Source organism: Amblyomma maculatum, chromosome 2 (genome assembly GCF_055883805.1).
Source record: "Amblyomma maculatum isolate TAMU_Amacu chromosome 2, ASM5588380v1, whole genome shotgun sequence".
Classification (NCBI taxonomy): domain Eukaryota; kingdom Metazoa; phylum Arthropoda; class Arachnida; order Ixodida; family Ixodidae; genus Amblyomma; species Amblyomma maculatum.
Genome location: NC_139345.1, coordinates 115846919 through 115872339, shown reverse-complemented (window position 1 = coordinate 115872339; position 25421 = coordinate 115846919). Strand labels below are relative to the sequence as shown.

Below are 25421 nucleotides of genomic sequence, written 5' to 3'. Positions count from 1 at the left end.
TTCTTGAAATGAAACCATTTCTCTCTTGGTGCCACATAAATATTCAGAAGGCAGGAAATTCTGTTAGTATGCTTCACCAAACTTAGATTACAGCATCATGTGGCATTGAAACTATAATTACATACCTTAATAGTAAGTCTCTAGAAAGTGCATACATGCACAAAAAAAAAAAAAAAGAAAAGGGAGAAAGTGTGAAGTTTGTTTTAAAATTTTATTCAGGTAACCATAACCAATATACATACTTCTCATTTCCCCATGCAGATCAGTGGTACAGATCAACTGGAAAAGCCTTCCTTGGCGATGATGTGATGACTCCTGAAAAAAGTAAGGCTGAAAAATTAGTTATGTATGAACTGCCATGACACACTGATCAAATTTTTTTTCTTTCTCTTCAGTTCGTGACAACTGGTCTCAGATTACGGATATGTCTGGTGCACAGCCTATGGCCTCTATCCATGGTACGTATAGTTTTAGATTAGCACGCATGTCTTCTTTTATGCACTGGAGTCTATGCAAAGTAAAAAGAAGAAATTTGGGCTTTTTTGCACTCCTCGTATGACTTTTACTCTATTTATTTTTGATACTGGTGCTTTTTTGTTTGGCTTGTCACAATAAAAGTAGCATGGGCTGTCACAGCCCAAGGCTGAAGCTGCGATATGTTGGTGACATGCCATATGTCCCTTAACTCTAAATTTCAGATCAGACCAAGTCGTTGATAGAGGTCCTGTCTGGTCAGGCCCCCTCGCGTCCTGCTGTGTCGACAGCACCACCTGTCGATGATCCTTCTGTATTTGTCTACAATCCTGACACAGTCATCTTATATGCGCTTGCTGGTAAGGCTATGTTTCTTATCTTTACCTTTCATTTTCGGCTTTGCTCTTCAGTGGCATTCATTTTTCCTTAATGCTAGCGTAACATTGTGTATTTGTGCCCTGTTATGCAGGGGCAAAAGCTTATCTTCAGTCCTGCTGCCTCGTGCACAGTTTGATGCTCAAAACAGCCTTGATGAGCGTAAATGCTGGGTGTAGCCTTGACTAGTCGTACTGAAATGAAGCATTTCAAAATATGCTCTCATTCACAAGTGAAAACGCAGTAAACTTTTAAGGATCTGTTCTAATCATTTTACCCCTTTCACTATTAGTAGCTAATGTCGAAAGCGTGTGTAAGCATTATGCAGCGTCTTAAAGCTCATTTGCTGTTTTGTTCTAGTAGACTATGATAACACTATAAAAGCAGATGTTTTTTCACTTTACATGACTTAAAGGTTAGCATAGGATGCAAAAGTTTTGCAAGCTTCATTCATGAAAACATTTATATTTTTGTTTGATGCGTTGCACCCATCTAACAGTGATTTCTGAGCTCCTGATATAACTCAGTCTTAAATTTGTTGCGTTGTAAAGAAGTTACATTTTGTCAAGGAAATATAGGGAGCACTATGAGATGAGCATATGTGCAAGAATTGGGTAGCTTGTGCATGTGCATGTGCTACATGCTGCTTTAAAATTAATCACTACCTTTATTTTTTTGTACACACAAAATTATTAGGGGTAGAACTATGCATGGGTTAAGGAGTGGATGTGGTGAAGTGAGCATGTATTGCAGTTAGACCTGGAATGTCTTTATTCCTGGAACATAAACTTATGCTGACAATGGCCCTCTGTGGTGGCGTTGCCACTAGCGGCTGATGGAATAAAAGTCCAGTGTGCTTTTTAACGGAATCTCGGACGGGTTGATTGTTTTATACACAGCTATAACATTTTGTGTTTGCTCCTAATCTTAACCTTTCCTATGTTTTAACGCATGAGTGTTTGGTACCTCTGTGGCAGAAAAAACTGTTCGATGGCATCAACAGTTTAGAGCATTGTGGCCTCAAAAAATCATAAGCATGCTTTTGGCAGGTGGTACTTGGCAGGTTGGTTGTGGGACGTCATAAGACCACAGGACGTGGGCAAGTTGGCAGAAGTGTCGAACTCAGGTAGCTCCTTTGAGATAGAGATCAGAACCCACCAGGACCCGTGGATCCCAAACTGATTGGTTAAAGTGGGTTTTATAGTGAAAGCTACACTACGCTAAGTTTTCAAGTTGTCGGTGTGGCACCGTGCAAGACAAAGAAGAGGAAGAAGAAAACTGAGGAGGAGGCAGGTGACATGGCAGAGCACTAACTGGACGTAGGGCTTCCTGACATTACGTTGGCAGGATCTGCCAACTGGCTGTCGACGTTCCGGGTCAGTTTGACGTAGTTTCGCTGTCAGTGCTAAGGTCTGAAGAGCTGAATTCATCTTCAGAGTCATCACTGATGTTGTTCGCATCCAAAAACGAGCCCTCCAATGCGTTAACTTTCGCGGAAACGCGCGATGTCGACACCACGATGTAAACAAGGAGCGCCGATCACCTGTCTCCGGAAACCACCTGGACGAGCGTGGCACGACTGAAAAAATAAAACCAAAAGCAAAACTGAAAGAAGGGTTCCTCTATTTCCCACTGGATGATGCCACTTGCCAAGGAGTGCTTTGAAAGGGGGAAAATTCAAATCGTGAAACCATCGATAGTGGGCTATCTATAGGAACAGGCATGGACAGGAAAGTGTTAACGGGGCTCTGCAGAAGGATTAAAGCGAAAATATAATGTAATTATTGACCTTTACTGACATTACTTGCGCTTCGGCACAAAGAAACGCGAACTGCCGTAATAAAGCAGCTTCATTAAGGTTGCACACTGCTGAAGCGCTCTAGGCAAGTGTGATCGACTCTGTACATTTTCAAGCATTGATGACACTTTTTAGGCCATGTTCTCCCAAAAATGCAGTGGCGGCATTGTGCGTAAAAATTACAGGCATGGCTCTGGTGGGTGGTAAGTAGCAGTTGACATGGCCGGGCAGTGATTGGCCGCAGGGTTGTGCGATGTTACGCTGTCGCGTGGCATAACCGATTTGGCAGAAGCTGCCGACTCGGGCTTCTCAGTTCAGATGGAAGGCTGAAGAAAATCGAACCCTTGCGTTCAGACTCAGAAATTAAGCCATGCAGGTATGCTTGCACAGCATGGTTAAGCAGGATATTATATCAGATGTAGGATATTCTTTCACATGATATAGCTTATGACTCTAGGCTCAAGAGTATTTGTGAAATAATACAGGCACAAATGAAAGGGTCAGCGATTAAGAGAGTGGCAATGTGCATGTACACAAACGACCATCTGTAAGGGGGTCCGTGGGCACAGTTAATGCTGTTGCGTCAGAGTGTTCCCTCCAAGCTTTTTTTCTCAATTATGTTGCAGCCATCTAGCTGAAGCCACTGAATGGGTTATCTCGTATTTTGTAGTGAGGCAGTGGTTGTTTTCTTCCTGTCCCTGTGCAGTGGGGCTGTCAACTGGGGAGAAGGATCACCTGAAGTTTCTTTACGAAGGAGCTGAGGACTTCAGTGTGCTGCCGTCGTTTGGGGTCATTCCAGCCATGCCAGCAGTGTTTGGCTCTGTTGCACAGCATGAAGAGACCAGGCGGCTCAATATTGACCCAACAAAGGTGAGGGCTAGCAGCTGCTGGTGCCTCTCGGGGGCATGTCTTTTAATTCATGCCATTACACGTCCTAGAAGAACCACACTGATGATGCAGCACGAGCAGGGGACATCTGAGGTTACCTTCATTCCCTTCTCTCGGAGCAGCAGAGCTAGACTTGTGGCTTGCTGCATCGTGGTGCTCGCAACGCATCCCGTAATGTGACCCAGACCATCGCTCAACCATTTGCAATTCCCACATTTCAGCAGTCCACACTTCGGAAAACCTTTACAGCTTATTCAGCAGCTGAAACCATTTTACAACATCGCGTGGTGTGTAGAAAACTGAATTAAGGTGTTCATTGAGACTTTATCCTCAGCCTTCTGAATGCACTTGGGACCCTCGTGTGACACAGTCCATGATTATGTGCACTGAAAGCTGTCTTGAAATTTCTTAGTGACATGGGCCTTGTATGCACTCTGTGAGAAATCCCATGTGTGTGTATGCATATGTGTATCAGAGTTTAGTGTTCATGTGCTTTATCTTTTCTCACTGTTGCCTAGAACAGCCTCCCAGGTATTGGGCTACCAAGCTAACCTTTCCAGTGCACATTAGAAAGTTTCCTCCTCTTCCTTCTTTTTTGCGGATGCAGTTTAAAACGAACAGGTCGGCCCTTCCTCGTAACCTAGAGGAACTCATCAGCTCTTGGCATTTCCTGCTGCAGAAACTGACTAGATACTGTTACTAAGAATAAAAATCTTTGAAACTATGAAAGACATGCGGGAGGTAGTTAACATCGTGTAATGCACCTATTTAGGTGAAGCACAAGATGGATTATAGAAAAGGCTGCTTTTTTCATGCATCATCTGGAAACAGGAACAAGCAGGGCCTACAGTGATTAATTAAAAAGACGAGCACATAGGAACCCAGGAGACAAAGAAATAGAAAAACACGTGATGAGCGCTAATCCTGACACTTAATATTAGTGCTCATCCCTTTCTTTGTCCCTATCTTATGCACTAGTCTTTAATGAATCATGAAACACAGATTTGCAACAAAATTTAAAATGCACATGTAGATATATGCTGAAATTGGCGTACATACTATGCAAACACACACACACACACACACACACACACACACACACACACACACACACACACACACACACACACACACAAAAACACTGACAATGCTTCCTTAATCGGACAACATATTACACACCTTGTGAGATGGTCAGAATTGAACTTTTGCTTAGATCTTGAAGCAGACATAGAACAAGCACAGAGACATTAATACTATGTGGTTTTGCTTGTATCTTGCCTAGATGCTTCATGGGGAGCAGTACCTTGAGCTTCTTCGTCCAATCCCACCATCTGGTGTTTTGAAAACAGAGGTCCGAGTTGTTGACGTGCTTGACAAAGGTTCAGGTGCAGTGGTCATCGCAGACGGTAAGCCTCCTTTACCTTCTTCTAACAGATATACTCATTCCTACTTTTACATCATCATCATCGCTTTAGAGTTCCTAAGGAATGGTTACGAGATTGGTTTTCAATGAATTACTTTGGTTTTTGCATCCTGAATGAAAGAATTGTGCTGTTTTTAGCTTTTGGGCGTGTATGGATTTAGCAGAGTGAGAGCTGCTGTGTCATTCCGCTTTTCAAGAAACTATTACCTAGCTGTAACTGTCATAACATTGTTTCAGGCATCAGTGCTTTTATATGCATGTTTAACAGTTCAATCACTCAGACTGACTGACACCGTTACAATGCAGCGGATACCTTTGATGAGCACGGTGAGCGCATTATCCACACCCAGTGGTCAACATTTTTTGTTGGAAGTGGAAACTTTGGTGGCAAGCGAACCAGTGACAAGGCGAGACCCTTGGCCACCATCCCAAATCGCAAGCCCGACTCTGTCATCTCGGAAAAGACATCCATCAACCAGGCTGCGCTCTATCGGCTTTGTGGTGACAAGAACCCTCTTCACATTGACCCCATGTTTTCAGCTGCTGGAGGTGAGGGATGCTCTGCTCATCTGCAAACAGGGCACACTGGTGGTTTTCATAGGTGGTTCAGTGGCATTTGTCATGCGAGTGCTGCTAATTTCAGGACCACCATGTTAGTTAGCATTAATAATTAATTACAATTTGGGCTGTTCGCTTATTACTTAGGGTAACATATTTACTTTCATTTTTTTTTTGGGGGGGGGGGGGGGGGGCAAAATTGATGCGCCTATTGTATAATTAAATGCCTTAGTTTTGTGGAGTGTACTGGTGCTTTGTAAAGTTAACCTCGCTAGAATATTCTTTTTTGTTTTTCAACACTCACTTGGTTGCAACTTACTAAACTTGTAGGAAATCATTAAGATGTATCAGTATAATGAACCACGTACTGGATTAAGGCACTTCCTTGAAAATTAAAAAAAAAAAATAGTAAACACCAAAGAGGATAGACAGCTGAAATCTTATTTTAAACAACAGTGTAATAAAATGTCGCCAATGGTAACAGACTGGATTCTAAGAAAAGGCATGTGTGGCAGCAGAAAGTAAGGTGAATGGATGAGATTGAAAAGTTTTGTGGGGATGAAATGGATGCAGTTCATGCAGGGTCAGTTTAATTGGAAGGATATGGGAAAAGCAATTTCCCTGTACTAATAGGTGTAGTCAGGCTGATGGTGACTGTGATTAAATTGTTTTGTAATTGCTTTTAATCTCTTTCTTTTAGAAAAAAGGGGTGGGTGTGTGGGGCACTGCTCATATTCAGCACTTTTGTCTCCATTTATTTGCAAAAGATTAAGAAACTAAAGTGTTGGATCTAGATCAAAATTTCTGTTGGTATTTTCAGTGCCACATCAACCACCAAAGAGTGGCCATTACATGTTTCATACTTACTATTTGCTAGGTCTTGGATGGAAGAGTTAACATTTTTTAAGTGCACACAGAGCAACCCACACTTGTATGTACAGGTGCAAACAGCGCACCATTTTGAGTGTGTTGTGTGAGGACTGTAGTTTGGATTTTTCATTGCATTCATCTTGTGCGTTAACTGCACGTTTACAGGCTTTCCTCAGCCAATTATGCATGGACTGTGCTCATTTGGCTATGCGACACGCCACATTCTCAAGCAGTATGCAGACAACGATGTAAAGAGATTCAAGTCTATCAAGGTAATAGGCTTACTTGTTGTTACTAGTATACGTGGTTATTACCCTTAAGTCGTGCCAAGCTGAATCACTGTTCCTTTATAGGCAAGGTTCACGGGTCCTGTCGTACCCGGCCAGTCAATCCAAACTGAGATGTGGAAGGAGGGAAACTGCATCATCTTCCAGTGTTCGGTTGGTCTTTTCATTTCTTTTTCTCCATACAAATGTAGGAATTAGGTTATCATACTTGGAAATCTAGTTTTTGCGAGAGTGTTCACACAGAAGGAAGTCTCAGAGCTTAATAAAATTCTTTTGCTGCTGTGTGTAGGTTCCTGAGTCGAAAAAGCAGATCATCTCCGGAGGCTGCGTTGAACTTCACAACGTTTCACAGCCCCCACCTGCAGCTCCTCAGCCCCCTCTTGGGTCTTCTCTGGAGGTAGGATTCTCTCTCTGATGCTCTTTTTGTTCAGGGGTTGTTCCTGTGTCTCCTTGCAGGCTTTTTTTTTTTTTTTTTTTTTTTTTTTTTGCCCAAGTTTTATGACAGGACTGGTGCAGATATTAAATTCCGATTCCAGTCTTTGTATGGTATAACCAGTAAGAATCGTCAACACCATTGCCTGCAGGAGGTCATTTCAAAAGCAGAAGCCACTTTTTTCTTTGAGTTGTATCCGCCAGTAGAATAATATGCTGAGCTCACAGTGTTTTATTTTTGCTGCCAAAAGACACGCTTCTATGTGAAAAAAACATGCAAAGATGAATTCATTGTGAAGCATTTTTTATTCTCATGCACAAGACTTGAAACACTAAGGAAAAATATTTTACTCAGTTTTACAACGAACCCATTCCTTGTCATCCAGAATTGATTTTAGCCAAAGATGGACTGGTTGATTTATCATGTGTGTTTAGGTCTCTAAAGAAAGCAAATTTCTTGCACAAACTGTAGAATAAATTAATGTGCTCCGTTAAATACAAAATAATATAACCTCATGCTTAACACATAATAGTCTTAGCTGCTTATGCACCATTTAACCCAGCACAACACAACAAGTTTCCCTTTATCTAATCCTATTATGTAGTCGTTCTTGTGGGCCTGGCTCTGTTTGATAGACCTTCATGGGACATGGTAGCATAACCGCACACATTCCAAAACAAGACCCAAGTCTTGCAAAAGGTGCACTCATTATAAATTATTATTAACTCCAAAAGTGCTTAGTAGACATGCCACGGCATTGGAAAACGAACTCAAGCGATATGCAGTGAACTCGTGTTTACATGTGGCACTGTCCAGCAAGCCTGCCTCACGAGCATGTAAGTGAGAGTGCATTTACAGAGCCCAAGAGGGAAACTTTGCTGTGTGCTGCACCCCCACTGGTAAAATGACCCCACTCATTACTGCCTTTGTATATTTCTTTTGAATGTGAAAGCATTAGTACTTGACTATGTTTGCAATTTCGTGCCATCAGAAAGTGGACGCAAAAGTTGTTGGCACATTTCCATCATTCAGTAAAGTTAGGAGAAAAAGAATGGTTATGTGATGTAGAGGGTGAAAAAGTGTCGCTAGATGCAAATTTGGTTGATGTAGAGTGATTAGTTAATTAATTACAGGCATAAAAGTCAAACGTTGAAATAGCCATGGACGTCGATATAGTGCTTGGACATGCAAAACCGATAGTGACATCAGACTAGAGAAGTTGTCAAAATTGTGTCAAAAAAAGTGCATCTAAGGGTTGGAATAGAGTAGAAAGTGGTTCATTAACATTAATTAATAAAAAATGATAAGACAGAATTTGCTGAAAAATGTAAAAAAAGATGGGGTGCACTTGTGGTGATGCCCCGCTAATGCGGTTGCCATGGAGATCCCTACCGTTGACGTCATGGTGCATCCTAGCAGCAACGCTACGTCATAGCAGAGAGTAGCGGTAAAAGTGGTGGCGCGATGGAAAATTTCCACCGCCTAGATGCCATGGCGTATCCTAGCGACAATGTGACGTCATGGGTGAAGGCGGCTGCGCGATGGAGAGAATAATGGCGCAGTGGGGGAAAAATCCACCGCTGGTGACACCATTGCATGTCGTAGTGTAGTGCGACGTCCTGGGAGAGGGCGGTGGCAAGAGGACTGGCATAACTGAAAATTTCCGCCGCTGGTGACTACACGACACGGCATAGCCTAGCACAACGTGATGTCATGAAGAGGTAACAGCATGCGCGCCACCTCCGCTTCAGTGCGGATTGCGCCAGTTGTTGCTTGGCTTCGACAAGTGAGGAGGAGGTGTCAATGCTTTTGCACTTCTCCAATGCGGGTGGCTGCAGTGATCTCCAATTTCTTTTTTTTTTTTCTTTTTTATAGGTTGTGTTGTGAGCAAGTGCAATTGCCTGCAAACACAAATGAGAAAAGGATGCCACCTAGTTCATTTTGAAGGGTGCATATATTGTGTTCAGTCTACTATATTTGTCTGGTTCAGTCAATATTGCTGCTTACGTTAAGTCAAATGCCAGCCACATTTTGCAGTGGATTCACAAACAAGTTTTGTCTGATTTAAAGTAATTTTGAATTTTACTTTTTCGTTAACAAAGAGGTTTGTTGCATTTTGTTGACTTTTTTTATTATTTTCATCTATTTATTGCACGATGCTTTCCACTGTCTGCAAGTTGCAGAGAATTACTGCATGAAATGCTTAAAAATCAAATTTTGGGGCAGATTTGTTTTTTGTTTTTTGTTTTTTAACATTGCTTTTGAAATGTGGCTCCAAATTTTCCCCATTGTCTGCATGGCTCTTTTAAGGTTGCATTTTGCATTTTTTTTTTTTTAAGTTTTTGATACAAGATTTCTGAATTGTGCATGTGACCCAGCAGATGTCTGGCCCAGAGCTCAAGACAGACCTTGTGTTTGCTGGAATGGAGGCTCGTGTGGAGGACATGCCTGAGCTGGCTGCAAAAGTCAAGGCCATCTACGAGTACAACATTCTGGTCAAGGGAAAGCCAGCAGCTGTCTGGAGTGAGTTTTCGACAAACATGCCTTTGTGCTCATTTCACCAACACTTGTATGAACGTGATGGTGGCAGTGATGCGAGGTGCCCAAAAATTGTGTTGTGGAAATGTTCAGAAGATTTTTTTTAATGAGTGCAGAACAGCAGCTCATATTTACTCTCACTGTATTAAGAACATGTTAAGAATAGCCCCTGATGGGGCTGCAGTGTATGTAAATAAATAAATACATAAATACATACATAAATAAATAAATAAATAAATAAATAAATAGTGTGCCAGAAAAAAAATTACATCTGAAGGCAATGTGCTCTTTCATTCTCAAGTATTAGCTGATTATTGGCCTACCAGTGCAACTGTTGCCCTGTGAGCAAATTTACTTAAAACATTTAAGTTCAGATTTTATTATCAGACTGTCGAACACAGTTATAGCCAGGAGTTGAACTTTTTGGTTTTCACTTTTGGAAACTTTGGCAGACTTCTTCCAATGTTTGTTTGAGGATGCAGTTTTTGGCTGGCATAATTATGTACAGATAAATTACTGCCAGTTTTTTTTTTTTTTTTTTTAATGTAATGTAATGTAGCATTCTTAAGCAGTCAAAGTTCATTTGGAATATAATCTGGCCCATTTTCCGGTCTCGACACCAGCAGTAGATTTGCAGCTATGCTTGTCAAAGGAAATATGACCATTTGAAAGCCAGTAAAAATGATGGGATTGTCGGACATAAGCATGAATTGATGTTCCTTTTTAAGGTTTCAAAATTTTTGTTGTTATCGTTTGGCTATTAATGTAGTGAAGGAATGCCCAAACATTTACAGCTGCGCTATTTAATCCAACAGAAACACCATCTCGTCAACCTGTTGCCCTCCGTACAGTCAAATAGCAGTGAAATGGGAGTCGAACTTTTCGGGGTCCTTGTATCTCAAATCAGATGTGCTACTGCTGTGCCGCGCAGGCTCATTCATTGAGTTGTCTTTCATATTACGTGCTAGCTAATTTGCGATGTATGTTGTATGTATATTATGTGATGTGTGTTGTATGTATGTGTATTATGTTGAAGTCAATAGAGACCCAAATCTAGGGATTAGTGGTCAAGCAAGTGGCAAAGTGTGCGGATGTGAATGAGCATCGAAAGGAGAGCCATCAACAGTCTTGCATCATACCCTTAAGGGCGGAGCTTTTCTCCCAAATTTTTTCATTTAATTTCAGCTGCAGGGAAAGCTGGAATGATTAATTAAGACGCCGATAGCCCTGATTGTAAGAACCGTGTTAGTTTTGCCTTGTTTGTTAAATGTGCAATTGTCGACGTTAATACATTAGGTCCAGTTGGACAAACCAGCCGGCTGCAATGGGTAAGACTAGTCTGGTTCACCAGTTGGCAAGAATTCTTCCAACTAAGTGATGTCACCTAGCACTTAGATTACCATAGTATTCAATGTATGTCTATAACTCTATGGCTATTAGGACTGTCCTTTTAGAGCAACAATTCCAATGAACCCAGTAGGAAACTGAATTTGTCCATTTGGAAGCCGAATATCACAAATTGGGCTTCCGATAGGACTGTCTACACAGAACGCCGTTCCAATTGGCACTAATGGTATTGGAAATTGTTTGAAATCTATTTGGTTCCTATTGTCCTTTTTGAACAACGAAAAAAAAAAGAGATGCAAGTTCTTGCAATTTGTATTCAGGGAGCATGTGTTGTAATAAATATGTATATATATATATATATTTTTTTTTTTCCAACCTATGGCAGCATTGGATCTGAAGAATGGCAAGGGTGCTGTGTACAGGGGTCATCCAAAGGGAGGTGACAAGGCCAACTGCATTGTCACCATTGAAGATGACGACATGTTCAACATGGCAGTTGGACAGCTGGACCCGCAGAGGGTATGTGCAGCTACTTTGTCAACATGTGCACTGCATGAAGAAGTGGGGTGAAGACAAGGTGAACACAGCAGTCATGTCAATGAAACCATGCACTTGAGCCTGCCCATGCTCAGACCTTGATAGGGTTCTGGGCTGTTACACAGGGCATATTGGACAGATGCATGTGGCTGTTGTCCTGCTAAAACCAGATTAATTTACAGTCGCCACAGTGGTGCAACAGTTAGGGCACCCGACTGCTGTGCCCAAGGATGTGGGATGGAATCCCGACTACGGCAGCCACTTGTCGATGGAGGCGAAAAGCAAGGTGCCCGTGTGCTGTGTGATTTCAGGGCGCGTTAAAGGACTCCAGGTGGCTGAAATTTCTGGAGCCCTCCATTACGACGTCTCTCATAACCCGAGTCGCTTTGGGATGTTAAACCCCATATAGTACCAAGCCAAACCAGATCGATATCTCTGTTGTCCAGCTGTGGGCACTGTCTGAAGACATCTTCCTTTTCCAGCTTTCTAGTGTTGCTACTTCTGACAGCAAGCATTTATAAAATAGCATGCCACAGCTGCTACAGCATATTCGCAGTGATAAAAGTACACTTGACGAAAATTTTGATATGTTAAGGATTCTTAAAATTTCCTGACCAATGTGCATCATTACAGTGGGCATAATTTCAGGTGTTTGTAATCCAGGAGCAGTGACAATGAGCATTAACGAGTGGCATGGGTCCCCAAATAAATCCCATCAGTATAAACAGATCTATGTGAATGTGGTTCTCATATTGCAGCTTTGCCGGCTTGTGTTTTGGGGACATGGACAATTTTCATGATGACCTCACGAAGTTTGTAGCATCAAGATTCTACTGTACTTGAACAGACTTTGTTTTTAGTAAACTTTAAGTTATTAACGCGACAGGGTTAAGGCTCTTGTTCAAAGAAGAACCTGGGTGTGTGGAGGGGCAATGTGGATTGGTTGAAAAGGCTTGATTTTGGCCCTACTGCAGTGGCTGACCTAAGGGACCCAGGTTGGACCCCAGCCATGGTGGCCACATTTTGGTGGAAGTGAAGGAGAAGGTGGACCGTGTAGTGTAAGATGTCACTGCTCATTCAAGAAACCCAGTTGGTTGAAATTATTGGAAGCATCCTCTTTCGCTTTGACATCCCTCGTAGTTCAAGTGGTTTTGGGGCGTTAACCCCCATAAACTAAACGACACCTACACAAAAAAGGATTGTCAATGCACATGGAGGAGCAGAATTAAAAACTAGTGTAAATTGCGCTAAAAGGTATAATATATGGAGGGTTGAGGTGGGAATCAAACCTGGAACCTCTAAATCCTGAGTCAGATGGACAACCGCTAGGCCACACAGGCACGTTTGTACAGCCTGGCTAACGCAAGGCTTTATGTCTTACGTCATGCGGTCTTTCCTGCATAATGCGATACCTTATGGCCGTATAATAACAAATGTGGGATGTTATAGAGGCACTAATGAAGGGTAGGAATTGAGCGAGTCACCAAGCACATGTCTGTAAGAAGTGAACGTATACAAGCAAGGATATGCTTTAGGAGTTACCGATGGTAGCCATTAACGTTGCCGCATCACGCCTTTAATTTAGGGGCAAAGCATAAGTGTCCCTCTTCTCTTTCTTTTTTCACTTTTATGGATCGTAAGTTTCTAGCAGCGGTTTAATGACGCTCTGCTGTTATGACTTGCTGATCAGTTGTTAAGCACAGGTTTGCAGGTTTAGTCCTGGTCAGAGTTTGATCAGTGAGACCCTGTGCAAAAGCACCTATATTGCGGGGCCCCCTAATAAAGCGAGCTGTGTGGCACGTGCTGTTGCTGTGGCACATAAATATTTAACGAGCAACCAGATTCTTTGTGAAAGATTTTTCGAGGCAGCAAATCATAGTCGTGCTATCCAAATTTGTCCGATTCAAAAACAAGAAGATCAAGATAAAAGTCAGTGTCACTAGCTTTACTTTTTCTCTTTTGTATATGTAGTGGGTGGTGAGGGCCTAATAAACAGTGAGGAATGAAATGTTGTCGATGGTAATGGCTGACCTGTGAACTGCAGTTTCTCATAGTTTTTACTTAGGGGCAATCTGGTGCTGCTCCCGCCGGGGTGGCGCAGTAGTTAAGGCGCTCGACTTCTGTTCCCAAGGATGCGGGATTGAATCCCAGCCTCGGTGGCCGCTTTTCGATGGAGGCAAAAAGCAAGGTGCCCATGTGCTGTGCGATGTCAGTGCACGTTAAAGAACCCTAGGTGGTCGAAATTTCTGAAGTCCTCCACTACGGCGTCTCTCATAGCCTGAGTCATTTTGGGACGTTAAACACCACAAACCAAACCAAACCAGTCTGGTGCTGCAGATCTATAACCAACATCAGTTAAAATAATGGCAGGCATAGATGAAGTGCTTACTAGTTGGCCAGAAATGTAATGATTGTGTTGCTGCTTAACTAAAATGTATTAACTGAGTGAATGTATTGAGCAGTGTAGATGTTGTCCTTAGATCTGGTACTATCTTTGTTCTTCTTTCGGGAATGAGAAAAGGTAATTCAGCTAATTTTACCTACATTGTTATCGTCACAGGAGTGTGCACCGCCGTGACCCAATGTTCTCTTTTATTCTCAGGCCTTCATGACAGGCAAGCTGAAAGTCAAGGGCAACCTTCTTCTGATGCAAAGGCTGAGAGAGCTCCTAAAGCCACCAAAAGATTCTGCACCGTCAAAGTCAGAGTCAGCTGCTCCTTCTGCAGTAAGTGTTCTTCTTATCTTCAACCAGTTCAATTGCACCATGTGTTCATTATAAACGGCCTTAATATTGTAATAGTTATTTTCAGGAAGCACATTACTTCTGTTTTTTGGAGGTATTTATGAAAATTTTGAATTTGGCGATTTCCTTCTCTTGTTTGCAATGTTTTGTCGGCCACACGTTTCATTCATATGTACAGCAGTTTTGAGTCTGCAAGTTTAGCTGATCAGATCATTTTTGCTGAGCTGATTTAAATGCTTGCTTTTGTGCTTATTTCAGGCGATGTCGTCTGTGAATCTCAAGAGTGACACTATTTTTAAGGACCTTGAAAAGAAGATTGCAAACAACCCCGATCTTGCATCATCTGTTCTGACAATCTTTCAGTGGGACATCAAAAAAGATGGTCAACTGGCCAAGCAGTACAGTGAGTGGGATTGCTTGTTGCTTTATAATATATGTGCTTATTGACATCCCTATTTGCAAATATAGCACGTGTTGGTTACTAAAACTGGCTCTAGCCAATTCATCTTCATACCTGATTGCAAATGTCGCAGTCATTCAGGACAGCCTAAAAACAACTTGAAGCGCACAATTTTTGCTGCTGCCAACAGGTTTTTGTGTATTGCTGACCAGTGTTCTACAGTTGATTCCGGACATATCAAACTCAGATATATCGAATTATTGCATATATCGAACTCTCGAAATGTCCCCTTGAAAATCCAATCCAAAATTATAGGTGTAGCATTTGTATTTATTGAACTGAACTCCGGTTCAGCAGAACAGTCGACATATCGAACTGCGTCTCGTAGCCCTGCAAGGGGTGCTTCTCCTAATGAGCACCTCTTGACAGCACAGACTCTGTAAAACCCATTGACGAGGTGAGCATTGAGCCTGATCGAAACTGGCTATCAGCCCGGTGTGCTTGCTTTTAAGGTGACGCTGCTGTCATGTAGGGAAGCCAGAGTACAATACACTCAGTATCGTGCGGTGAAGCCAGCTTTGCTGACTGAAGGCTTGAAGCGGCTCTCGCTTGGCCTGCTTCGCTGTTGGAGGAGGTGAAGAAACCAGCTGTATTCTATTTTAACCGAGTTACTGTTGCGTTTGGAGTGCAGCAGTAAAAAAAGTTAAACTTCTCACGATCGGTAACGGCTTATTCCGAAGCACCACCCATAACAGCTTTGATGTAACGCCAACCTCAATGGCACTTAGGAACCGGAATTTAGCACCAGCATCGTAACTCCACAAGTGCATATGGTATAGTATTGCTCCATTTACATCAGAATTGAACTTGACATTATCTGGCTGTGAATGGAAGATAGCACCAGATTTATTTATATTAAATCATGCTGGCTTCTGCAAGAACTAGTGGAATTTGAAAAAAAAAAAATGCATTTAGTGATACGTTTTTAGTTTTTCATTCTAAACATGCAGAAGCGAGTCTTGCTGTGGAGTCAAGTTATGGAAATAAGAATCTTTCTGAAACTGGTTGTATGTGTATTGTCGTAGTTGCTGAAGATGTTGGATTGCCCTTTCTTCCGACTTTCAGCTTTGGATCTGAAGAATGGGAAAGGGGCTGTCTACCAGGGTACTCCCAAGCAAGGGAAAGCTGATTGCACATTTATAATGGAGGATGAAGTGCTTCATAGCATCTTCAGCGGAAAGCTTGATGCCCAGAGGGTAGGTCTTACCATGATTTGTACTTGTTTTGCCTGCCACATGCCTGCTTCGGATTTTTAACTCAACGCTAACACCAGGGCACACTTGGACGAAGCAGTTATCAAGTGTTAAGTCTTGTCTTATTCACTGTCTAAGCCGTGTTTTAGGATTGATGAAAAGGAAGGCATCTAAATGATGCGACAAATTGAGGCATTTATGTGCCTTTCTTACCCTCAGTCTCAAGAGAGGGCTTTGCAGTCTAAACCCTCTCTTGGTACTGAGAGTATGAAAGGCTCATAAACACCTCAGTTGGTCGTTGGACGTATAACCTCTGTCATTTATGCACCTTTCTTCCCTTCATTCCCAAGAAAGGGTTTAAAGTGAGAATGAGGCAATACTTAATTAAGACATCACTTAAATCGCTTCGCGTGAGGGGACGAAGGTTTTTAAGGACCAGGGTTTTTACCGCTATAGCTTTAATATGCTAAGCGGTTTCTTTGAGGGCTTAGTAGTATTGAGCTTGAAGAAATATGGTACATACTAGTGAGAACTTGCAATGAGTGGGACAAGTGTGTCCCGCTGTCACATGAAGGGTTGACCATAGTTTGAGTGTGATGAACATCCCTTGTGCTCTGCTGCTGTCGAGCAGGCATTCATGACGGGCAAGATGAAGATCACGGGTAATGTGCTGGCCAGCCAGAAGCTCCAGGAACTCTGGGAGCAGGACAAGGAAGAGAACCCAGAGGATGAACTGGCTGCCCTGGTCCAGTCAGCAAAGGACAGTGAGGCAGCCGCAGCAGCTGCTGCCAGCACCGACGGGGACAGGCCACCACCTCCAAATGAGGTGGGAACCCCTGCTTTCCCGAGACAGCCGTACTAGTGTAACAATGCAAAAACCGTCTTTCTGTAGCCTCAGAGAGTAAGGCTTCTTCCCTCCAAATATGTACGCTACTCGCCAGCCACCTGCCTATTGCACCCCCCGGTGCCTATCCAACCACCAACATTCTTTGGCCATCTCCCCATCCCACCTTAATCCTCCAGAAGCGTCACCCACCACCAACCTACATACTTCCACCCTCTACAAGGCCTCGCCACACAAAAAGCCCCTATGGCAGTGGAACAAAAAATCAACAGCAAAATCAAATTCAAATGATGTGGCTAAGCCATATGCCATCCAGAGGCATCACTCATCACCCACCCTCCGGTTGACAGGCTGCCCACCCACCTCCCAGTTCCTCAGGAACTTGTTCGAAGCCCTTGTGGCACAAAATCGGGAAAGCTGATTGCGTCCAACAAAAAATAGCGCGAGCCGCAACCACGGCCTTCACGTTCACGGCAAAACACTGCCACCTTCAACCCACCTCCCCACCACCACCTTCCAAAACTTAACTCACTTGTCTGGAATGCCTACGTCTGCTAATATTGCATCGGTCACTACTGTAACAGTATTGGAAATCAGAACACTGCTTTCAGGAAGCTGTGGCTGCCAACTTAAACTTGACTAGCTAAAACTTTTTGCTCACTTTAATGAGCAGCGTCAGTGAGCTGTACACTTTGATACCTGTCCCTTCTTGGGAGTTGTGCATGCAAGAACCTCACGAAACATGCATTCAAGCTATGTCTGAAAACCAATACTAGTGATGTAGACTTTACATGCATATAAAGGTAGCTGCTGCCTACAGGTGGGCTCTTTCATTTTCACTTGAGTCCCAATTTTTAAATTCTGTAGAACAGAATTATTGGAATTCCTTGATGGAAAATCTAACAGTTCAGATTTTTACCTCAAGCAGGTTTTATTGAAAAGGGAATTTAAACTTCACGTCTCTTTTGAAAGCCACATTTCTGACGGGTGATGTTTAGCTGGCCAGTTGTGAGTGAAAGCTGTGTACTTATTTTACATCAGTCTTTTTAATTATTTCAGATCTTCAGCATTCACAGGGCCGCCTGTGCCCTTACTTCAGCTTGAGCTTAAACAATAATACTTATTACTAATAATTGTGAGTTGCTTTGTTTTAATGGCTTGGTTATATTATGTGCCGCCTAGCCTTAGTAAGCACTGCACTGGCGTTATGTGCTGTGTGGAGTAGGTTCTCTGTGGAATGCCCCTCTCTTTAAGGGGAGGTGTTACGAACAGTTGTGGTAAGGATCAGTTGTAAGGGCTCAAGATCAGTTGTAGAAAATGCTCGGTAGAAGTGAATATATGATATCTTAGCAAAATGGTGATAAATCAAAAATGGATATGTGAGCTGGCCTGGTTTTCTTTCGTTTTTTTTAACTCATTTGCCAAGATCTGATAAATGATTAGGGCTCTACATCGCCTCTATAGCCCCTTCTTGTTGAAGTTGTTGCAGTCCCAGGAATGTTCTGCGTTTTTTGTTTGTTGTGTGCAGGTTAGGACTAACTAGGTTCTTTTGAGTGCTGCATGGCAACTGCTGCACATGGCACCTTAGCACTTCTCACTGACCCAAGTACATGCGTGTTGTGTTGTTTGGACTGAGTAGAACTTCCTCATAGTAGATTGAGAAATAATTTGCCTTTGTTTGTGCAGAACCTTTGTGATGCTGTTTTGAATGTTGTGTGGCTGCAAGCCGCTCTGTATGCACTGGAATAATACAATGAAATCTCGTTACTACGAACACCACATTAATGAATTTTTCAAATTAACAAATTTTTAGGAATCCCCAGCAAATATTTTATATTTCCAATGTAAAACTATTTCAGCATTACGAATTTCAAAATAGCGTATATTTCAGAATAACGCACGTTTTATTATATAACTAGGAACATCAGTATTACGAATTCGTCTAAAATTAACAGCGCCGCAGCTCGCAACTTACGCCTGAAACAGAAACTGCCGTTTCTGTGCCTATAGTCTGTGGGCTGTAGCTATCATCATCATATCTAGTGCCAGCTCCTAGTACCACCACAGAACTGTGGTTTAATATACAGTAACTAGCAGGCCTAGCCGCCTGCCTTTTTTCTTCCTAAGTTGTGTGTCGTTTGCCGGTAGGTCATTCATGCCATCCGCGCGTGCAAGATGGTACTTTTTTTTTTTTCGCGTATTATAATTTTGCCAAGTTTATGCGGGATTTGACGATGATTGCAACCAGTGAAGGGCTCAGAAGATAGGAACGCAGCTTTCATTGCCAGAAATTGACGCGCAGAAAAAGCGAATCTGCCTCTGCAGATAGGTAGTATGTATTGCCCCATCGACCGCCAAAATCATTTTGAAAGATCGAGACTATTTTCAAACTTCAGGGAGCACTGATGATGAGGACATATAGAACTCTGATGTTTATTTGCACATGGACAAAGTCCGTACTTTCATCGCCCGGTACAATCCACGCACACGATGAGGTGTTGCGCAGAGTGGAAGGTGTATGTGCTGTAGAGGTGTAATGTAGTGCGTGGTCGTGTTTGCTGCACGCGGCCGAAGAAAATAATTGATTTCTTCAAATAAATCAGCTGCGAGATTAGCGCAACATTTTCATTTGAGGTTTTGGTTGTATACACATGTGCCTACTGCCAAGGTACGTCATTTCCATACCTAGGTTTGACCACTGGCTTATAATTGCAGATTTTTCATTAAAATGATATTTCAAAATAACGAATAATTTTTTGCGTCCCGCGGGATTCGTTATATCGAGATTTGACTGTAGCTGTAAGTTGACAGTCATAAGACATACACTCCTGCCCTTCATATCTCTTGTTGGGACCTGCTTCTCTGCTAGTGTTTCCGTAGTGATCATTAGCACAGTTTAGATAGCAGAGTTTGTAGCAGTAACTTGCAAAACAATAGGTGCATCTTTCTTTCTTGGCAGCCCCCGAACACAATCAAGTCCGACTTCATCTTTGGTATCTTCATTGAGTACCAGAAACAGGAACCACAAATTGCAAGCATTGTGAAGACAATCTTCCACTGGATCATCCTCAAGGATGGCAAGAAAGCAACAGAATGGAGTAAGTTATTGAATTTGTGCCTTCTCTTGCAACTGCGACGACTCTTCACGCTCTTCCTATTGGGGAAACCTTGCGAAGCGATAACTTTTTGTGCATGCTCACTGCTCACGTAGGCTTATGTTGATGCTCGAAGGGAACATGTCAGGAGTGCTTCGCATGTGTTTGCTCATGGTGCAGATGGCCCTGGGAAACATATCTTACAGGTGCACTGTGTTTTATGAACAGAGTTGTGATAAAATTGCATTTAATTACGCTGTACCGATGAACCAGTAGTATACCTAAAATTGTGTTTGGTCACTCTTTATCAATAAACCAGTAGTACCTGGTATAAAAGCAAAGTACAGAGTACGGTCGATCTGAGGTATATCAAATTTTTGCTTCTATCGAAACTCTCAGAATATCCCCTTGAAAGCCCCATTCTATAATGTAGGAGTCATGTACATGTTTATCAACCCCCGCTCAGTGGAACATTTGATATATCGAACTAGTGCCGCTCCTCTGCAAGGTGCGTTTCTCCTAATGGCGCCCTTATGAACATTTTTTGTGCGCGGAGTAAGGTCGGTTACACAACCTTCAGCACCTTCTGACAGTGCCAGTGCTATAAGAACCGCCTGATAAGATGAACTTGGAGTCCGCTTGAAAGGGGCCCTCTGCCTAGAGTGCTTGTTTTCAATGCGACACTCTGTCATGTGAGAAAGCCGAAGTTCAATGCAATGCAGTGACGCCAGCCTAGCTGACCAAAGGCTTGCGGCAGTGTGGCCTGGCCTGCTTTGCTACTAAAGGAGACTAAGGAGTCCATCATACCCATAATTAACTCTGTTATTATAGTGCTTATAGTGTGCCAGTAACGGGATTACACATCTTATGGTGAGTGGTCATATTTCAAAGCACACCCGCAGCAGCTTTGATGTGACCCCCAACCCCACGAGTTAAATGCTAGATACAAGCAGCATGAGCCTTGGCACTCTGGTCTGACACTACCAAATATTTAGAGCATGTGCTTGCGTCCACGGAGCGGCACGTTGCGGTGCGCTTCTCTTTTTGGCACCTTACGCAAAGTGACGCTCGGCGCAAGAGTGCACATACGTGCGCTGCACTGGTCGCCACACCCAAGGGGAGCAGTGGGCTGCCAGCAGGCCGGTGTCCAACACTTCACAGCAGGAAGCGTGCCGCTAGCTTAAGTACTTCATTTTGATGCTTCTGTGTGCAGATGAGCTCATCTCTGGCATGTTTTAGATATCGAATTATCAATATTTCGCAGTCTTTTTTGAGTGTGATATATATCCGGGATCGAATTTATTATTTGATATGCTACATTGCTTAAGGATTTATTTTTGCAATGTCCCGTCTTTTTGTACCTCTCTCTTTAAAATTGCTTGACAAGCAGAGTCTGTAAATATTGCAGCAGGCAATTGTGATGTTTCACTGCAACGCATATACAGTACAGTAAAATCTTGTTAATTTAACCCCCATTAATTCAGAAATTTGGTTAATTCGAACTAGGAGTGGGGAGCAGCAATTTCAAAGCAGTTCAACATTCCCGACAGTGTGCGCAAAAGCAAGGAAAAACTGTGGTTCTCACTTTTGTTTTGTCTAAAATGTTGACAACTATATTTTGGGTGTTCATCGGCTGATATTAGTCGTACAAATGGTTTTCTGCAGTTTTTTCAGACCCATTTGATAATTCAAACTTTCAGTTAATTCGAACATTTTATCTGGTCTCTGAATTAGCTGGAGTTCAGCATACACTGCAGTATTCATGATGAGCGTTGCATCTGAAAGTTTCAGGAGTATGGCACTCAAACATGTCTTTATAACAAGGCCCATTGGCCTCTGCTGTTATTTCATACTATTTATGGCTAAACATGGCAAAGGAAAAATCAGAATGTTGATTTCACAAAGATAAGGAATGAGCTTTTGAAAGGCATTCTTGCATCGCAAATTGCAGACTTCTTGTATGCACACGTGCACAGATTTGCCACTTAGCAGATGTGCTTAAACAAGTGGAGGGGAAAAGGGGACACAGTACACTTCTAAATGCACAAACAGCTGTTCGACTACTTGTGAGGCTTACTGACTAGCATTGCTGGCCCATTTCAGTCTACTTGGTGTGGCAGGGTGGCGTGCAGAAGCTGGCAGCTACAACAGATCTGCCGTCAGCTCGTTGTACAACAGCCAGTAGTGTTGACATTGCCTGGCCATTGATCCATTGGCTGACCTCGACAAATTGTGACACCTTTCAGCATCGTGCAGACTCGTAGCTCTTGTGGTTCTCTCCATAGTAGCACTCCCATTGCAGTGTTTTGATACTTCCACTTGCACAAGTGCTCTTCAGAATTGCTGTTTTGCGTCTGTTGTTCGCTTGAGCATTTTTTTCTCTTCAACTCTGAATACTATGCTGGTGCCTGCATTTGCAGCTGTTGACCTGAAGAATGGCAATGGAGCCTTGTACAAGGGACCTCCCAAAGGTGTCAAGGCTGATGTTACAATCACCATTGATGATGAGGATGTGATTCAGCTCATGCTTGGCAAGCTGAACCCACAGAAGGTAACCATTTTTTTTTCTTTTTTTTTTTAATGGCTTTCAATTTATGCTTGCTCTAGAAAGTTTGCTTCCACAGCTGGAAAATAAAAATCTTGTTTCAGTTTCACTTCTCTCCTTACTCAGAATACTGTATGTATATATAATAAGATGTACTCTTACATAGACTACTCGTGCTTTAAATGAGATGCGATCTTACATAGAGTACTCTTACTTGGAATAAGAGGTGCTCGCTATGAGAGTACCTCTGTTACACTTACGCTTCATGATGATTGTTACACTTAATGATGCTGTCTCGAATTGACTGCCAACATTGCATCTGCTGTGGCCCAGGCATTCATGACTGGCCGTCTGAAGATCCGAGGCAACATCATGCTGACCCAGCGCTTCAATCAGCTGTGGCAGGAGATCCTCAAGAGTGGTCGTGTGCTTGAGCTGAAGCTGATGAGCCCACTGCTCTCGGATGGCAAGGTAAGGGACCAAGGAAGGAAGCCTACATGAGAGGGTAAAAATATGCCATGTCATGTGCTGCGCTATGGTATGCCAGCTGTCAGCCTCATTCAGTGGTCTTTTTTGCACCATACACAGGCATATGCAAAGAGGTAGTGGACACTAGAAAAAAATGTTTACATGGTTGACGTGGACTTCGCCGTCTTTGCAGCTCATGTCGCAAGTGGCATATGATGTTGCTCAGCGGGCTTTATACCCTGTACAGCATGGCTCTTTTAAAAGTCACACATGTAGTGCTCGCACACTAAAATAGCATTACACAGCATGCAGACATGTATGCTCGTGTTGTATTTGCTGCTTTTCCAGCTTAGCATATGTGATACTTGCTCACTCCGTGAGATAGTGTTGCAAACACAATGGCTTACTTAGAAACGGGGTCTCGGACATTGTCATTGTACTGTGTTTAAGATATATTCAAGGGCTCAAAATGAAGCACGAGTCTTTCACTTCATCTCCTTTCGTCTATAACTTAGGGATGGACTTTTTTGGTTTAAATTCAAAAAAATAACTATAAAAGTATGTCGAATTCATTTCTCGAAATTCTGTTCTTGGCATGCGAGGGATGGCTAGATGCTCTTAATAAGCTTAGTCAGAGTTGACAATTAACTAGGCGGGAAAGCCATTGGCATGATGCGGTGATGGTATTGTTAGATAAAAAGCACTGTTTTGGGATTCGGGATAATATTATGCGATCATACAGGCCTCTAAGCACTATGGCCTGCTAGCTAACCACTGTCATCCCTCACTTAGAGCAGTTAGGCAGTTAAGTAAATTCATTACTTGCATGTAGGATGCTGACTTGAAATTTGCGTGTGCGTCACAAAAATGTATATTATGTTATAGCTGCCATAACGAATGAGCAGCAATTTCATTGCTGGCATCAACACACAGACCTATAACAATTCTTTCCACAAGCACTATTCCAGTACTACTGTTTGCGTCCTAATTACTGGCTAATATTATTAATGCTGACAGAAATTGTGAGATTGACTCAGTTATGTTTGGTCTTGCACATTTTTCTCATTAAATTTCCAATAAATGTTCAGTCGATTTGACAAAAAAGAACTGAAAATTCTGAAATTAGCAATGAAGAATGAGTATTAAAATTTTAAAGAAATAAAAACCAGTAAGTCCAGCCCCCACCTGTAACAGAGTAGATGAGTAATAAATTTGGTGCCATGTTTATTTAATTTAAAGGTGGACACAGCTAGTAAAAAGGTAAATTTGATCCAGATTTTCAGTTCCTTAATTTGTTTTTTCGTAACCATCAGGTCTCACCTGTCTTGTCAAGGAAAATTGTAGGTTTTGAACATAGTTTTCTAGGTGTGTGGTCATCAAAAATGGTGAGCAGATTTCATTTCTCGTGACTCTGGTATATCAGTCTGCGATGTGTGGCACATCAACGAAGCCAACGCTACCGTTGCATCTGCGTCTGTGTACACTGGGCTAAAAATGCTAACGTGCCATACCTCAGAACGCCCACAAAATGCTTGCATTTAGTGTGCGTTAGGGTTCTGCACTGTTCTGAAACTGTGTTGTATCATTTTTTATTTTGCTGACAGCCACTGAGCAAGGACCTGTGGAGCGACTGTGCCTTTTTTGTGCTGACCAAGAAGTTAGCCCACCAGCCTGACTTGGCACCTAAGGTGCAGGCCATCTACGAGTGGCGAATTCTCAAGGATGGCAAGGAGGCAAGCACTTGGAGTAAGTGTTGAGAATGTTTCAAGCCAGTGTTGGTCGGTGCACATATTTTCTCATTTAGAATTTCAGCATTGTTTTTCTTCAACTTGAAAGTTTTTTTTCTTTTTTTTTTGCTGTTGAACAGTGCACAAGGGAATACTTGTTAGCTAAATTCAGATGGCATTTGGTGCACTCTTTTTGAGCATGCCTATTAAATTGCGACATAAGTAATAAACTTAGCGATGCTCATCAATTCATTTACACTGCTGTCATCAGCTGTCATGCATGTTTGAGAGAACTGGAGGGATGACTGTGGATAAGCATGTAAATTCGCGTGCAAATGGAAGGACAATGTTGTACTCTTTGTTGCCAGCAGTAGAAAGTTGCATGCACTCTGGTATTTTTAATTCCAGTGAGTGTGTGCGCGTGTGTGCGTGCATGCGTGTGAGAGAGCAAGAGATGGAGGAAGCAGTATTTTTTATTCATTGCTGAGCTTTTGCTTTTGATAATTAGAAAAACTATTGGTTACTTGGTGCACAAATTTGTCAGTTTTTCACTGTATTAGTGGCTTGGCTAGGAAGAGGTCCTGAATCTGGAGGGTGCTTGTGGAAGCTGGCATGAAAAGTTGGCGCATTCTTAAGAAAGGGCAGAATAAGTACAGAAATATATGCATGTAAAGCAGGACACAAGCTAATCAAACAAATTATTGGTCTGTAATTTGCACCACAGCATTGCAAAGTTCTGTGCTATGCTGAGAGCTGTGACTTCAATCTATTAGCTCTGAGAAAGCTGCATAGGAGTGCTGTATGATGACCGCATGGCT

The 25421-nt window shown here is 42.5% G+C and overlaps 1 protein-coding gene across 1 annotated transcript in view; it reads left to right on the top strand.

The window, feature by feature from the left end:
- Window positions 1–25421, top strand: part of Mfe2 (peroxisomal Multifunctional enzyme type 2) — a 40420-nt gene that overhangs the window by 6445 nt on the left and 8554 nt on the right. Inside the window, exons 10-28 of the mRNA XM_084595158.1 lie at window positions 262–324; window positions 396–458; window positions 699–833; window positions 3354–3517; window positions 4818–4941; window positions 5265–5507; window positions 6552–6658; window positions 6740–6826; window positions 6963–7070; window positions 9488–9629; window positions 11377–11510; window positions 14131–14253; window positions 14530–14674; window positions 15797–15927; window positions 16556–16750; window positions 19728–19866; window positions 22284–22414; window positions 22742–22879; window positions 24481–24622. Of these exons, the coding sequence (XP_084451284.1) occupies window positions 262–324; window positions 396–458; window positions 699–833; window positions 3354–3517; window positions 4818–4941; window positions 5265–5507; window positions 6552–6658; window positions 6740–6826; window positions 6963–7070; window positions 9488–9629; window positions 11377–11510; window positions 14131–14253; window positions 14530–14674; window positions 15797–15927; window positions 16556–16750; window positions 19728–19866; window positions 22284–22414; window positions 22742–22879; window positions 24481–24622 (2514 nt within the window). The remainder of the gene's footprint in view (window positions 1–261; window positions 325–395; window positions 459–698; window positions 834–3353; window positions 3518–4817; window positions 4942–5264; window positions 5508–6551; window positions 6659–6739; window positions 6827–6962; window positions 7071–9487; window positions 9630–11376; window positions 11511–14130; window positions 14254–14529; window positions 14675–15796; window positions 15928–16555; window positions 16751–19727; window positions 19867–22283; window positions 22415–22741; window positions 22880–24480; window positions 24623–25421) is intronic.